Source organism: Parasteatoda tepidariorum, chromosome 5 (assembly GCF_043381705.1).
Source record: "Parasteatoda tepidariorum isolate YZ-2023 chromosome 5, CAS_Ptep_4.0, whole genome shotgun sequence".
Classification (NCBI taxonomy): Eukaryota; Metazoa; Arthropoda; class Arachnida; order Araneae; family Theridiidae; genus Parasteatoda; species Parasteatoda tepidariorum.
This window is the reverse complement of record NC_092208.1, coordinates 38,541,406-38,554,381: the sequence shown is the minus strand read 5'-3', so window position 1 is coordinate 38,554,381 and position 12,976 is coordinate 38,541,406. Positions and strand designations below refer to the sequence as shown.

The 12,976-nt window shown below is 30.2% G+C and overlaps 1 protein-coding gene across 21 annotated transcripts in view; it reads right to left on the bottom strand.

The window, feature by feature from the left end:
- Positions 1 to 648: 648 nt before the first annotated feature.
- The window catches only part of LOC107453525 (potassium voltage-gated channel subfamily KQT member 1), a 432,066-nt gene continuing 419,738 nt past the window's right edge, over positions 649 to 12,976 (bottom strand). For all 21 annotated transcript variants that reach the window (XM_071181310.1, XM_071181311.1, XM_071181314.1 and 18 more), the window contains 3 exons: positions 5,702 to 5,829; positions 3,380 to 3,476; positions 649 to 1,542 (listed from right to left, as the gene is read on the bottom strand). In XM_071181310.1, the coding sequence (XP_071037411.1) occupies positions 886 to 1,542; positions 3,380 to 3,476; positions 5,702 to 5,829 (882 nt within the window). In that variant the 3' untranslated portion in view covers positions 649 to 885. The remainder of the gene's footprint in view (positions 1,543 to 3,379; positions 3,477 to 5,701; positions 5,830 to 12,976) is intronic.

Here is a 12,976-nt window from a genome sequence, read left to right as displayed (position 1 = left end):
CACTTAAAAACCTATATATATATATATATATATATATATATGTATATATATATGNAACTGCTATATATATATGTGTGTGTTTTCCCTTTTCTTAATGGGTACGATTCTAATACCTGGGACAGCGACATAAAAATCGCTAAACGACAAGAGTTGTACGGACACTGAGCTCCAAATCAACATAGCTAGTTGAATGTCACATGAAAAGAAAAAGAACATATGTATGCTTTGCTGTATGCACATGTGTCTCATACATATTTACTTTCTGTTTATAAATATGGGTCTCATATATATCAAGTATCTGCTTATATATACAGCTGGGAGCCATATGCGACTCTCAGCATGCCCTGTTACTTAAACGCAATGGTAGCAAAGGGAAAATAATCATCAAGAATCATAAGTGGTGATGTTGTCTAGGTATATAAAAAATTAAAAAGCTTGTTTGTAATCTGTGGAATTGATTTGTTATGTTACATTACTTATGTCTCCAACATATTATTGTCCTAAATATTTCTGTGACAGAAACTGCAACCTATGAGTAACCTATTAGTACCCGAGATAGTATATAGTTTCAATCAAAGTCACTCCTTCACTGCAGTCTGCAGATGGAACATGAATTGAAATAGAAAAGAATTTAAAAAAAGGCAGACAGACTGGAGCAGATGAGTATTTAATTGAGGACTATCACATGACATTGCACCTTTATATACAATAATTATTTATATTTATAGTTATACATGTTATATAGCCCCAGATGAGGCGAGATAAGAGAAATGAAGGGAGGAGAAAAATAGCAAATGTTCTTATTTCATTTTGCAATATGTGTGAGAGTGCGGTGATATTTATTTGTCCTTGGGATGGAGTGTGTTTGTAAATGTGCTTCTGCAATCACGCCCGAAGGTTATGCAGAGATGGCCTCAACAAAGACGCAGTCTCCTTCATAACCACAGTCACCGTGCTCACTTCTGTGTCCGAATCCGGTTGCCGTACGGTGGCAACCTCCTCCGGACACGAGTCCATCTCACTGGTTTCAAGACTACTGTCCAGCTCAGTTCCCATGGTACTGGCTGTCTCTGAAGATGCCGGATCAACGGAATCTGCAGAACAAGAGATTCTTCGTGTGTCCGGCTCTATCTCGATACGAGGAGCCGAAAGAAGTGGCGATGGTGATACACCACCACCTTCTAGTGAGTGCCGGACGGTTACTCTTTTCTTTTTGAAACACCTCTGGCTGAGGTCCGAGTTTCCTCGGTGGATGGTGCGCTGCTGTTGCTGTTGCTCGAAGCTCTTGGCAACAGGGGTTGAAGGTTCACTGTATTGTTTGTTGTCCACTAGTATGGACTTGGGGCTTTTTTGTTGCATGGGATGGTGATGGTGCTTCGTGGTCACTTGCAGTGGTGAGTCGGGAGGAGGCATGGAAGAGGTTGGAGGTGGAGGAGGAGAGGACGATGAAGAAGTGAATGTTGAGATGATTTTGGACATACGATGTCGATCCTCCACATACATTTCGATAAGTTGGTCCACTTTGCTTTCGATGTCTTCTATCTAAAATGCAAGAAAAAAAATTATTACATTTTTATTTAAGACATAAATATTGTAAAAAAAACGTTAATCAGAATTTCAAGGACGGACCTCTTGTTGATTTTTGAACTCGTTGCATTATTAATAAGTGATTTAGATAGAGTCTATTATTGTCTGTGTTGAGCATTATTACAGTGTGTGCTAAGAATACAGTGTATGGTTCAATTCAGCATAAATTGAGTAATAGGCTGATTTCATTTCCAACGCTTGTATTTTTATATCAGTCAGAAAATTACTCGTTTCAATGATCAATACTTGTTTTGAGTTCTCCACAATTTTTTGATATTGCTGTACTGTATATACAAAGATTAACAGAATTCAAAACGTAGAGAACATGATCATTATCAGTGTTGCCTATAAAAATGAAACAATTGGCGTTACACTGTATATAAAAAGGGAATTGTTCATTGGATGGCAATAAAACATACTGTGCATAACTATACTTCAGAGTATTACACTCAAAAAGGGTTTGAAATGATTATCCCATACCAATGTAGGTGGAAAAGAGAGGTATAGAAAGCTTGCGGAACACTTATAATAATAAAATGAAGAGTTTATGCATCTGTTTGTGCGTATCTTTTAACCGTTTGTGCTAGGAACCAGGTACTTTGGCAACGGGTTTAAGAGGAAGTTTTAATTTGATCTAAAAAATCATTCAAAAATTTCGAAGTTTTATTCAGTCCAATAGTCAAATAATTGAAAGAGGACATCAATGACGTTTGATAGCTTACAAAACAGCATTTCATGAAGAATTTGATACTCAAATTCGTTAACAGTTACTTATATTTGAGCCCTAATATCTGGGAGCGTAGACTCAAGCAACTACCGTTAATGAATTAATTGAATTGACTAAGGAAATTAATTGAAAATTTATTTCGATTAATTTCTTTATAGTTACGCTTTTCAAATTTATATAAACATAAATAATCGAAAATTAATGCTAATTGAAAAAAGTTGTGTACGAAAGAGCAAAATTAATGGAGAAAATTACTTGATTGTAGTATATTTTGACAATCTGGAGTAGGTAGCGAGCCCATAGCATCATTTTTGCTACCGAATGATACTGCGTATAGTTAACCTTTAATTTAAGGAGTTGTTTAATGAGCTGAACTTTTAAAAATGTATCTTGAGTAATCTAATAAAAAATAGTCTCCGGGAAAGGCAACAACTAATAATAAAAGGCATTGTAATTATTTTAGCTCCTTTAACTGTCATTGCACATTCCTTTCAGTTTTGGTCCTGTTGCGTTGTGTGATTAAAACCAATTCATTTTAATGATTTATTGACTTACTTTTTGTTTCACTCCTTACGAAGACAGTCTATTCAGATAGTGTATCATGGGAAATGTTGTTAAAGGTATTTGTGGTTTGTTCAAAATAAATGCGAGTAAGATTTATTAGATAATCAACAAATTCAATTTTATGCGCAGTTGATGTTATAAATATACTTTACGGCGTCGACAGCAGTCTATTATAACTCATTGGAAGACACGGTATATTATTTTTAAAGAATGTTTTAAATAAAATCTGCCTCAATCTACAAATCTAGAATTCTGGTACAACAAATTAAATATTAGATCTAAAACTTCATCGAAATCAGCTTCTGCATACTACAAAATCGTACATTACATAGTTTGTAGTCAACAAAAGAACATGCAAACAAAATTTAGAAAATCACTCATTACAGATGTTTTATATCACAAGTACGTTTGACGCTCAATATCAAAGATAAAACTGAGTTTTCTTTTCGAATATAGAACTTAATAATTTTTTAATGGAAAAACTATTGAATTTATACTTACACTTCTTTCTACTTTTACTATTCTCGATGCTAAGCTAATTTTGGACTCGTATACGTCTACAGATTTGGACCCAGCTTTACCTAATATTGTATCTAACCTAAAAAAAATCCAAATATTATGAAACTGCTAAAATATATCAAAATTGCAATGCAAAGATATAAACTTTAGATAGCTGAGAATTTCTTAAAAGCATTGTTCCAACAAAACCAACATTAATTAAAATTCCAAAGATTTGTGAAAATTTAGTTGTGTTAGAAGTAAAAACAATAATTATAAAGGTATTTTAGTTGATTTATCCAACCTAGAGAATTTAATAAATCAAATTTTCAGCTTTTTTTTTAAAATTTTACTCTTTTATTCTTTCTGTATGACTTTTGAAAAACGAGCTTTTTGTTATTTGGAAGTAAGTTTGCACTTTTTCTCTTGTCAATGCTCAATACGACGAAAAATTTCAATTTGTATCATTAATCACTGATTATGTGACTTATTTCCAGGAAGTTATTCTGCTTAAATAAATTATAAAGGGGCAAGCAAAAATGGCGTAAGACAATTTGCATAAATTAATAGCACATAGTGTTTTTTTTTACTACATTATTTGTTAATGTATTTTAGTTCAGTTATTTATAGATATTTATCAAAATTGGCTGTGCGTGCAGATTGATTATTTGATAGATTATTAGGCTGAAAATAAATTGCGTGATAAATTGATGGAAAACAGTAAATTTCTTAAAAACACAATGAAAAGTTATTTTTAAAAACATCATATTGATGGCGCTCTATTAAAATTAGTTAAGCAAGTAATTTTCAAAATTATTTTTGTGTGGTGAATAGAAAGTAAATTCTACAAGGGTTGAAATTATTATTGTAAAAAGTATCGATGAATAATATCGAGCAAGCAAAAATCCATTAAGCAAATCACAGTACAAATTATTTTTACATAGTGAGTGGAGAGTATATTTTGTAAGGAATAATTTGGTTAAAAAATGTGTTGTAAAAGTTCCTGGAGAACTCAAGTGGTAAAGTACCAAAGGAACCACAGGGGAGTACAAAAAGTTTTTAAGCAGTTAGTGGCTAGCAGTAAACCATAATGTTTTAGAAAATCATCTTTTTGGGATTATAAAAAAGTTGTTATCGTACGAATGCTGCAGGAAATAAGCATCTGTTAGAGCATAAAGTATCGTGCAAAGGTAACATGAGTCGTAGCCATTTGCGTCATACATGGCTCGTGCTGTGCATGGGAACAAGTGGAAACGCAAAGGTAATTTACATTGGCTCTGAATTATTTAAACTACATGTTTATCGAATAAGTGTGTATGCAAATGTCACTGTTAGATTACAAGTATCAGATAATTAATATGGGGCTAGAGATAAAAGTACATTGTACATTTTTGATGAGACAAGAGATAAAAGAATATTTGCTACAATTGTTGATTGCTACGAGAGATGAGAGAGAAGCACATTGGATAATTATCATGTGATCAAAGAGAAAAAGTACTTCGGGTTGGCGTTTGGCGAACGAAATAGAATCAAATTGGTTAATATATATGAGGAAGAGGTAATGGTACATATAATAATTACTATGATAAAAAACCGCGCAAGACAATCATTGTGGGACAAAAGATAACAGCATATTTGTTAATTATTAAGAAGGAAGAGAGAGAAGCACTAGGTATAATTATTTTGAGACCAAAGAGATAAATACATCGGATAAATATTTCGATGCAAGAGATAGATGCAAATTGGATAGTTATCGCGAGATAGAATGAATGGACATAGAATAACTATTATGAGACAAAAGAGGATAGCATGCCAAGTAATTATTACGGGATAAGGGAAAAGAACATTGGACATTCAGAATGGGACAAGAGACAGTGGACAATTATCAGATGGAACAAGAGAAAAACTATCATGAGAATAAAGGAGTAGTCTTTTTTTGTACTGAAATTAATTTCATTTAACAGCAGTGTTCAAAAGTACTTTGCAATTTTAAGTTTAATCTTGTGACAAATGAGAAAACTTAATACAGTAATATTTTTCAAAAAAAATCTGAAAATATTTTTAAGTGATTTGGTTTAGAATCAATATGTATGTCCAAAAATTATTTTGGAGGAAACATTAGATATCCAAATCTGTGAAAACATTAGATGGAGGAGTGAAAACATTAGATATCCAAATCCAACTTTAACCAAAGCATTTAAAACACTCTTCAGCTTTTTCCTAATTATTTTCGAGCTTGACTGTAAGGTTATGGCTTATAAATACTTGCAAAAATACTTAATTACTAATTAAATACAATATATTAAAAAAATGGGATTATCTTGCCTGCATTGTAGGTTTTTAACTCGACTCAGGAGGTCCACGTGACCAGCTGAGTACTGTTCTATCACATCTTTGACATCATAAGGCTTTAGGGCTTCTTTGAACTTGCGTCTGGCAACGAAATATTTTATCTGTGAAACAATAAGAAATCTATTTAGTGAAGAAGTGTTTCTTTATGATAAATATCAACTACATGCTGTAAAAAATGATTTTATCATCCTTTCTCAAAAAAGTTTCTCAAAAGAGTACAAAGAGCTTTGAAGATTAGAATAGTATATTTTTATTTATTTTATATCTGAAATTTACAATAACACTAATATTTCAAGGGGAACTACATGGAGTTCCATACAATCTTAGTAAGATCAACTATAAAGGTAAAATTTTTTGAACAATAGAACTACAAAACATATTTTAAAATTGATTAAGAGAGCACTTTTGGTGATAAACGTCATGTACGTCCATATAGATACAATTCTTCATGGTATTCTTTTGTTGTCGACTGGATTTTCTAGTTATTTGTTACCTTTAGTTGTACTCCCAGGAAACCTAGTCAACTAGATTTGTTACTAGTTAGTTGTACTCCCAGGAAAACAATACTAAAAAAACAGTGGGTTGTAAAAATACCACTTTCAGAAAAAATGTGGCTCTAAGTTTTTAAATTAAAAGAAAATACAGTGTTAAAGATGCTCCAAGCAAAGATATATTTTTTATGTCCAGAAAAAAGACTAAAACATGTCTCCTTCTCACGACGTATCTGTTTCTTTTTTTATAGTTTGATTTGATTAACAAAATTGCACTCCTCCGAGATGTTTAATCTTGTTACAAATATTTTATTGTATTTAATAACTATTTCAGTTTATATGATTGTTAATATTAGCAAAATGCAACAACACAAATATAATAAATTTGTAAATTCCACTACGAACTTGTATGACCTTTTTGAAATGTTAAATTCATGATGTTTTGAATGTTAAAAATTAAAGTCTTTTAACTTAAACCTCTAACATTCTATCGGATTATCTGGTGATCGATCCCAAATTATATTTCAGGTTTTATAAATTGTAATTAATTATGATGCCGAGAATACTAAGACTAAGCAAAAATGGCCAATATTTTCGTTTTACTTGGCAAAAAAAAGTTTTTTATTTATTTATTTGATTGGCAGTTTGCCAAGTTTTGTTTGAGAGCTTTCGTATTGAGTGGCAGAATTGCAACTGCCTTTTGCAGTGCGAATTTCAAATTCAGCAACTGCGTTTGTAGGTTGCATTTTCTCACAGTCTTATGCAACTAAAACAAAATTTGATCAAACTAGTGCTTTCCTCTCGATTCACTCAAAAAACTGCACATTTCCTGATTCAACTAAAACATTTCGAACGTTTTTTGTCACGTGAAAACACTATAGCTAGATATCGAAAGCTAAGTTCGAAGGGGTATAGGAAGATAGAAACTTGCAAATATATGAATACGTTACTGTATATGATTATGTTACATGTTATTATATGAATATGATACAAGAACTCCGTTACAATTTTATATTAATAATACACTCATTGAGCAATGGTATACTATTTTTTAAACTATTCGAAGCAAATACTTCGAATTACTTATTAGCATTTATAAAGTACTTTTGAGATAGAAATCTAAAACAATTGTTTGATCTTCAACAGTAGTCACTTTTAATTCATGCTATTTATTACTAAAAATAAAGTGCCAATATCGGATTGCTTATCATTTTTTGGAAGGTTATTGTAATTATATTATTTCATTACATTTCTTGATACAGATATTTGAAATTATAAAAAGATTGGAAATTACAAACTATTATCTATAAGGAATGTAAAAAAGTATTTTTTTTACCATACTTCAAAAATTAAAAATTTATAATCAAAAGAACTTGAAACTTTTAAAGAGGGGAACATAAAAATTGAAAGCTCTTTATCATGGTATTCGAAATCGCTTAAAATTATTTTTCTAAACTAAACTAACTATTCAATTGTTTTAAAAATCACTTTTTTAAAAAAATGCCGTTTTTAAAGTTTAAGTGATGTTTCGGATGATTACTGAGACAGATATCCAGAATAAGAACGAAACTTTAAGAGCAAACGTTATTCGAAAGTCAATAGTTAAAAATTATCCTCCAACCCATAGTTGAGAAAACTCGTACGAATTTTTTTATTGGTGAAGGTGAAATATATCGCACGTGATCTGCAAAAAACGAGAAGTTTCTTCGACCGGCAACTTTTTTACTTTGATATTGGCCTAATGTTCCAATTGGATTAGGAAACCAGTCACTATCGAATAGCGATCAAGCGGGCTCGAAGAAATCGAATCGAAGAAGTGCGTTTTAGTTGCATAAGGGTGTCAGGAAACATACTTAAGTTTTATCTTGCTTAAAGAATGGTGGTTATTAAAAAGTATAGAACGTTTTTAAACTGTTTTACATTTAGAAGGGTTCGGACTATTTGTATGAAATGGTGCCAGATTGGACAAACGATGAAGTAAATTTTTTAAAACCGTATTATATCTTTTTTTAGTTTTTTTTATCTTTAATAATGGAATAAACAAATTGGATGAGTTTTTGCAGTTTTTTTCTCGAAGAAATCGGTAAGGGGAGCCGTGGAATTGAGTCATATTTTGAAACTTAATTCCCCAAGGAGAATTTTTTTTTACCAACATTTTCGAAGTGTTATGATGATTGTTCTTCCATTTTGTTTGTTTAATCACTTTTTACACTTTTTCTGCGTCAGACATAATATCTAGCACCATTTGAGTTATCTTTTTGCGTAAATGAAATTTGATTTTTTTTATCTTAAACGGGATACAGCATAGCTCTTGTGCCATTAATATTCATCCACTCAATTAGGATCAATATGAAATATCTTAAACGTATATATCTGATTTATCTAGTTAATATTGCAAAATATATTAACATTGAATGTTATTTTGATAACATTAGATTAATAAAACTTATTATTAGATTAATAAAAATTTTAAATAAAAGTAATTCAAAAATCATATCTTTCTATATATGTACTTAGAAACAATCAAATATTTTTCCAAATAAGAAAAAATAATTTCTTTTACTTGGCCAAAAGACTAATCTGTGACCTTAATAGGATCTGTCTGAGAAAAAAGAAAGATTCCTAAAAGACAAATAGAACTCATTGTCGACAGTAATAGATTGCTTTCAAAGTAAATGACTTCTAATCCATCATTCAAATCACCAAGTAATGCTACGAGATAAATTAGGACAAATGCACAAATCTTTTATAAATTTTCTTTGCCTCATGAAATGTACATCTACGAAAATTGTATTAGGAGAAAAGGGTTAGAGAAAAAAAAAACTCTTATGGATTATAGTAAATAGTAAAAAATAAAATATTGTTTTCCCTTCAAATATTTAATATTTTTCCTTATAATCTTATAATGTAAGTAATCTTAACGTATGTAGTATGAATATTCTTATTAAATTACGACTCATGCATGAATACGTTTAACGTGAATAAGCTTACAACCTAAGTATGCATTTAACTGAAAACTGAGTAACCTAGCTGATTCCAATGAGATTAAAAAATGAGAATATTTAGTTAGAAGTTAATAATGGTTTTAATTGAGAGCTACAACTAACCACATGGGTGAGTCTAATCACGTGGTTGTGCATGGCGAATTAACGTTGCAGCTTTAAGGATAGGGATCATTACCACACTGAATTAATTTTCGGAGAAGATGTAAATGGATACTTGCAAGTGACGTCACGAGTGTGTGTCTAGCTTGATTAACTGATTATCGTATGACGACGCCTGCTAGTATCCAATTATGAAAAGGTATAATTTTTGATTTGTACCTATTTATATGCTTGATACATATCAATAAATTTCTTATAGCTGCCTCTGGTACCTAGCTAACGGATTAAAGCTTCTTTATTTTTTTAAATTTTATCATAAGCAAATACGATATCAGGAATTATTCTAATTAAAAAACGCGTGTTCAGGATAGTTTTTCAGAGTTGGCGATTGGATTAAGTACAAAAGGTAGCTAAGAATGATATTCTATTTGATATTGTTTATGGCCACATAAATTTCGCCTTAGATGAATTTCCTAACAATGTAAGAATAAAAATTGCTTATCCTCCCATAATAAAACATGCAAACTTCTTAAGAAAGGCAAATGAATTTAAAAGTGTATCTTTTAGCCAGTTTTAAATCATTTTTGTAATCTCTACAAGGTGGATCTTAAAAATAACAATAAAAATAAATATCAAAAAATAAATATATAAGTGTAACAACAATAAATAATAGAATTAAACAAAATATGATCCTTTTCTCCTTTTTTTCTTACGCTCTGGAAATTATTATTGTAATATATAGTTAAAAAAAATTTTTTTAAATCATATTTGCGCAAATAAATTTCTACCATTTATTTTTTCTTATGTTACAAGACTCTTTTCACAAAGCGAATGTGAATTGACATTATATAAAGCAGGAACTTATAAAAATGATGCAATAACAAAAGAAGATTAAAATGCGATTTCACACCATTTACATTAAGTAGTACCCACCGTTGAACAGACTGTTTCATTTTTAAAACCTTTTAAAAGAATCAATCAATATATTAAATCATCAGTAGCGTCATCAATAACATCGATACAATAACTCTGCACGGTTTTAGTAAACATGATAAATGAGCTTTTTCATTTGATACAAAGGATATTTATATTCAAAAATAAACTACCAAATAACTTAAAAAAATTATTCTAAAATTAATATAAACTAAATTTCTTAAAAACACGTCAATTTTCGCTAGTGAAAATGTTAAGCAACAAACAGTAAGTGTCACTTATTTTCAAATGACAAATAATAACCGGTAATTAGAATTAGACTAAAAAAAAACTCAATGTTATCTAAGTGTATATTAAATTATTATGCATTTTTATATAAAATAAAATGATGAAATGAATTATATTGAGTAGCGTGCAAACATTTCGAGTCACTATATTTTTTACAACTTTTTTCAGCTGCATTTTGGCTGTTTAAATGATGAAAAGACAAATAATTTTTATTTATTATTGTAATAAAATTAAAACAAATTCACACAGTTATTTATTTATCATTATCCATAGATAAATATTTGTAAACACTCTTAATATTCGCATTCTAAACTTTTTTATATTTTAAAATAAAGTTAAATATTCTCAAAATTAAAAGCATTCGGCGGAATGTTTTTTAATTATTTTTTAAAAAAATTAAAGAGTTGAAAACTTTTATAAAAACTTAAAAAAAGATCACATTCTAATATAATGTAAAACTGATAATTAATACTTTTGTAGTCATGTTTTTTGCTGCAATCAAAGCAGTACAACGAAGCGGCATAGATTCATGATGGCTATTAATACTCATGAATGGAATTTGATCTTATTCCCGTTGTAAAGCTACGAATAGGTTTTCTTAAAAAGAGCTGAAGCTTCTACAAATAGATGTCCTGTGACAGTGAGGTCTGGAAGCTGACACGGTAACTGTATTATTACAATATTATAATATAACTGTAACAATATTGTTACGCGTAAACCATTTCTTCACAAGCTTTGAGTTGTATTTCGGGTTGTCGTCTTACTGAAGCGTCCTATTTTGTGGCATCTTTGGTCTGTATACGCCAGAAGACTGTTTTGCAAAATAACTCGATACATGAAATTTAACCTGATAGTCGGAGTATTTGAGAAGAAACAAATAAAAAGAGATACCTCGAACCATAGCATTGAGATCATTTCGATCGTAGAGTTTTGCTATCTGACATCATTTTATTTTGTTGCAGTTGGATATTGAACATGCATCCAGCATCACTATCAAATAAATCGAATTGAATTTAAATTCATCGGAAAAATATATTTCTTTCAAATACTAGAAAGTACAGTTCAATCATTTGTCGAACCATTGGTATGACTGCTGGTATGACCGTTGGTCTGACCATTTGGTATTTTGTTTAAAATGTTGTTACCGCTATTCATTCATACAATATAATATTGCATAAACGACTTGTAACAGTACTGCGGCTTATAACCTGTTCATCGCTTAGCTCTGGAGCAATTGAGTTTCAATTTTCTGGATGTCCCACATTCATAAATTTGCTTTTAAATGATTTTCGTTTTATTATACGATTCTCACTTTCTATAGTCTCTTACGCTCTACCACTTTGAGTTTTACATTTAAATTATATTCAGCACGGTGATTAGCTGTAAAACCATGTTGAGCAGTTAATTTTCCAATTAATAACAAGGGCCGAAATTTGACGAGAGGATCTGAATTTCTTCTATAATTTTACTTCTGTTTCAAATATAGTACATTTAGAGTATAAATTATGCATATTATACTCTATAATGTTTAATTTATACTCTAAATATACGTACCAAAAGTAATTGTTTCATTATTACAAACAGAATGATTATGACAAAGATAGTTAAGACTAAAGCCCTAGATTACATACAAATCCAGTATACGTAAAATCTACGCATCAAGGGCTTTAGTTAATATACACACCAGCATGGTGACATTGTACTAATTGTACCAAGTCTAATGATAAATTCTTAAAAAATGCTTCCATACGAAAATATTGAAGTATTTTACAAAAATATTTTTTCTAATTACACAAATATTTATACATATAGCATTAAATAAATAGTAATGCCAAATGATTAAAATTAGATTAAGATAATAAGTAAAATAAAATATATTCGTTTTTATATATTTAAACAAACAAAAATTGAAAAAAGTTATAAAAGTTACATTGGCGAGACGTCATTGCACGTCATTGTAGAGAATCCATTGTTGTTTTGCACGCCATCTTAAATATAAAACGGAAATTTGAATAGACACGACAGCAGCCAGACATTAAAATATTGTCCTTAAACTAATTGTCATTTTATTAATAATATGTATCTTTAACAGTGGAATTTTGAGAAAAATTAATTATTTAGAATCTTCTCATAAAAAATCTATGTTACCCAATTCAGCTTTAGTGTAGAGACGGGAGTTCCCTTTTGGTTTGGAGATAATTTTCGTTCCGTTTTGTTGAAATCCCGTTTCTCGTTATCACGATATACTTCGTGTCGTGTTCTTTGTTTTTAATGACGTCACCTTCGGGCTACCGTGAATTTTATTCACTTTCATGTGATTGGTTCTTGGTTTATTTACATGTATATTTGTTTATTTGCAAATTGCCAATAATGAGGGGGGTCTCCGATTGTAAACTATTTCCCCTAATCCATAAAATTGTATTAGGAGAAAA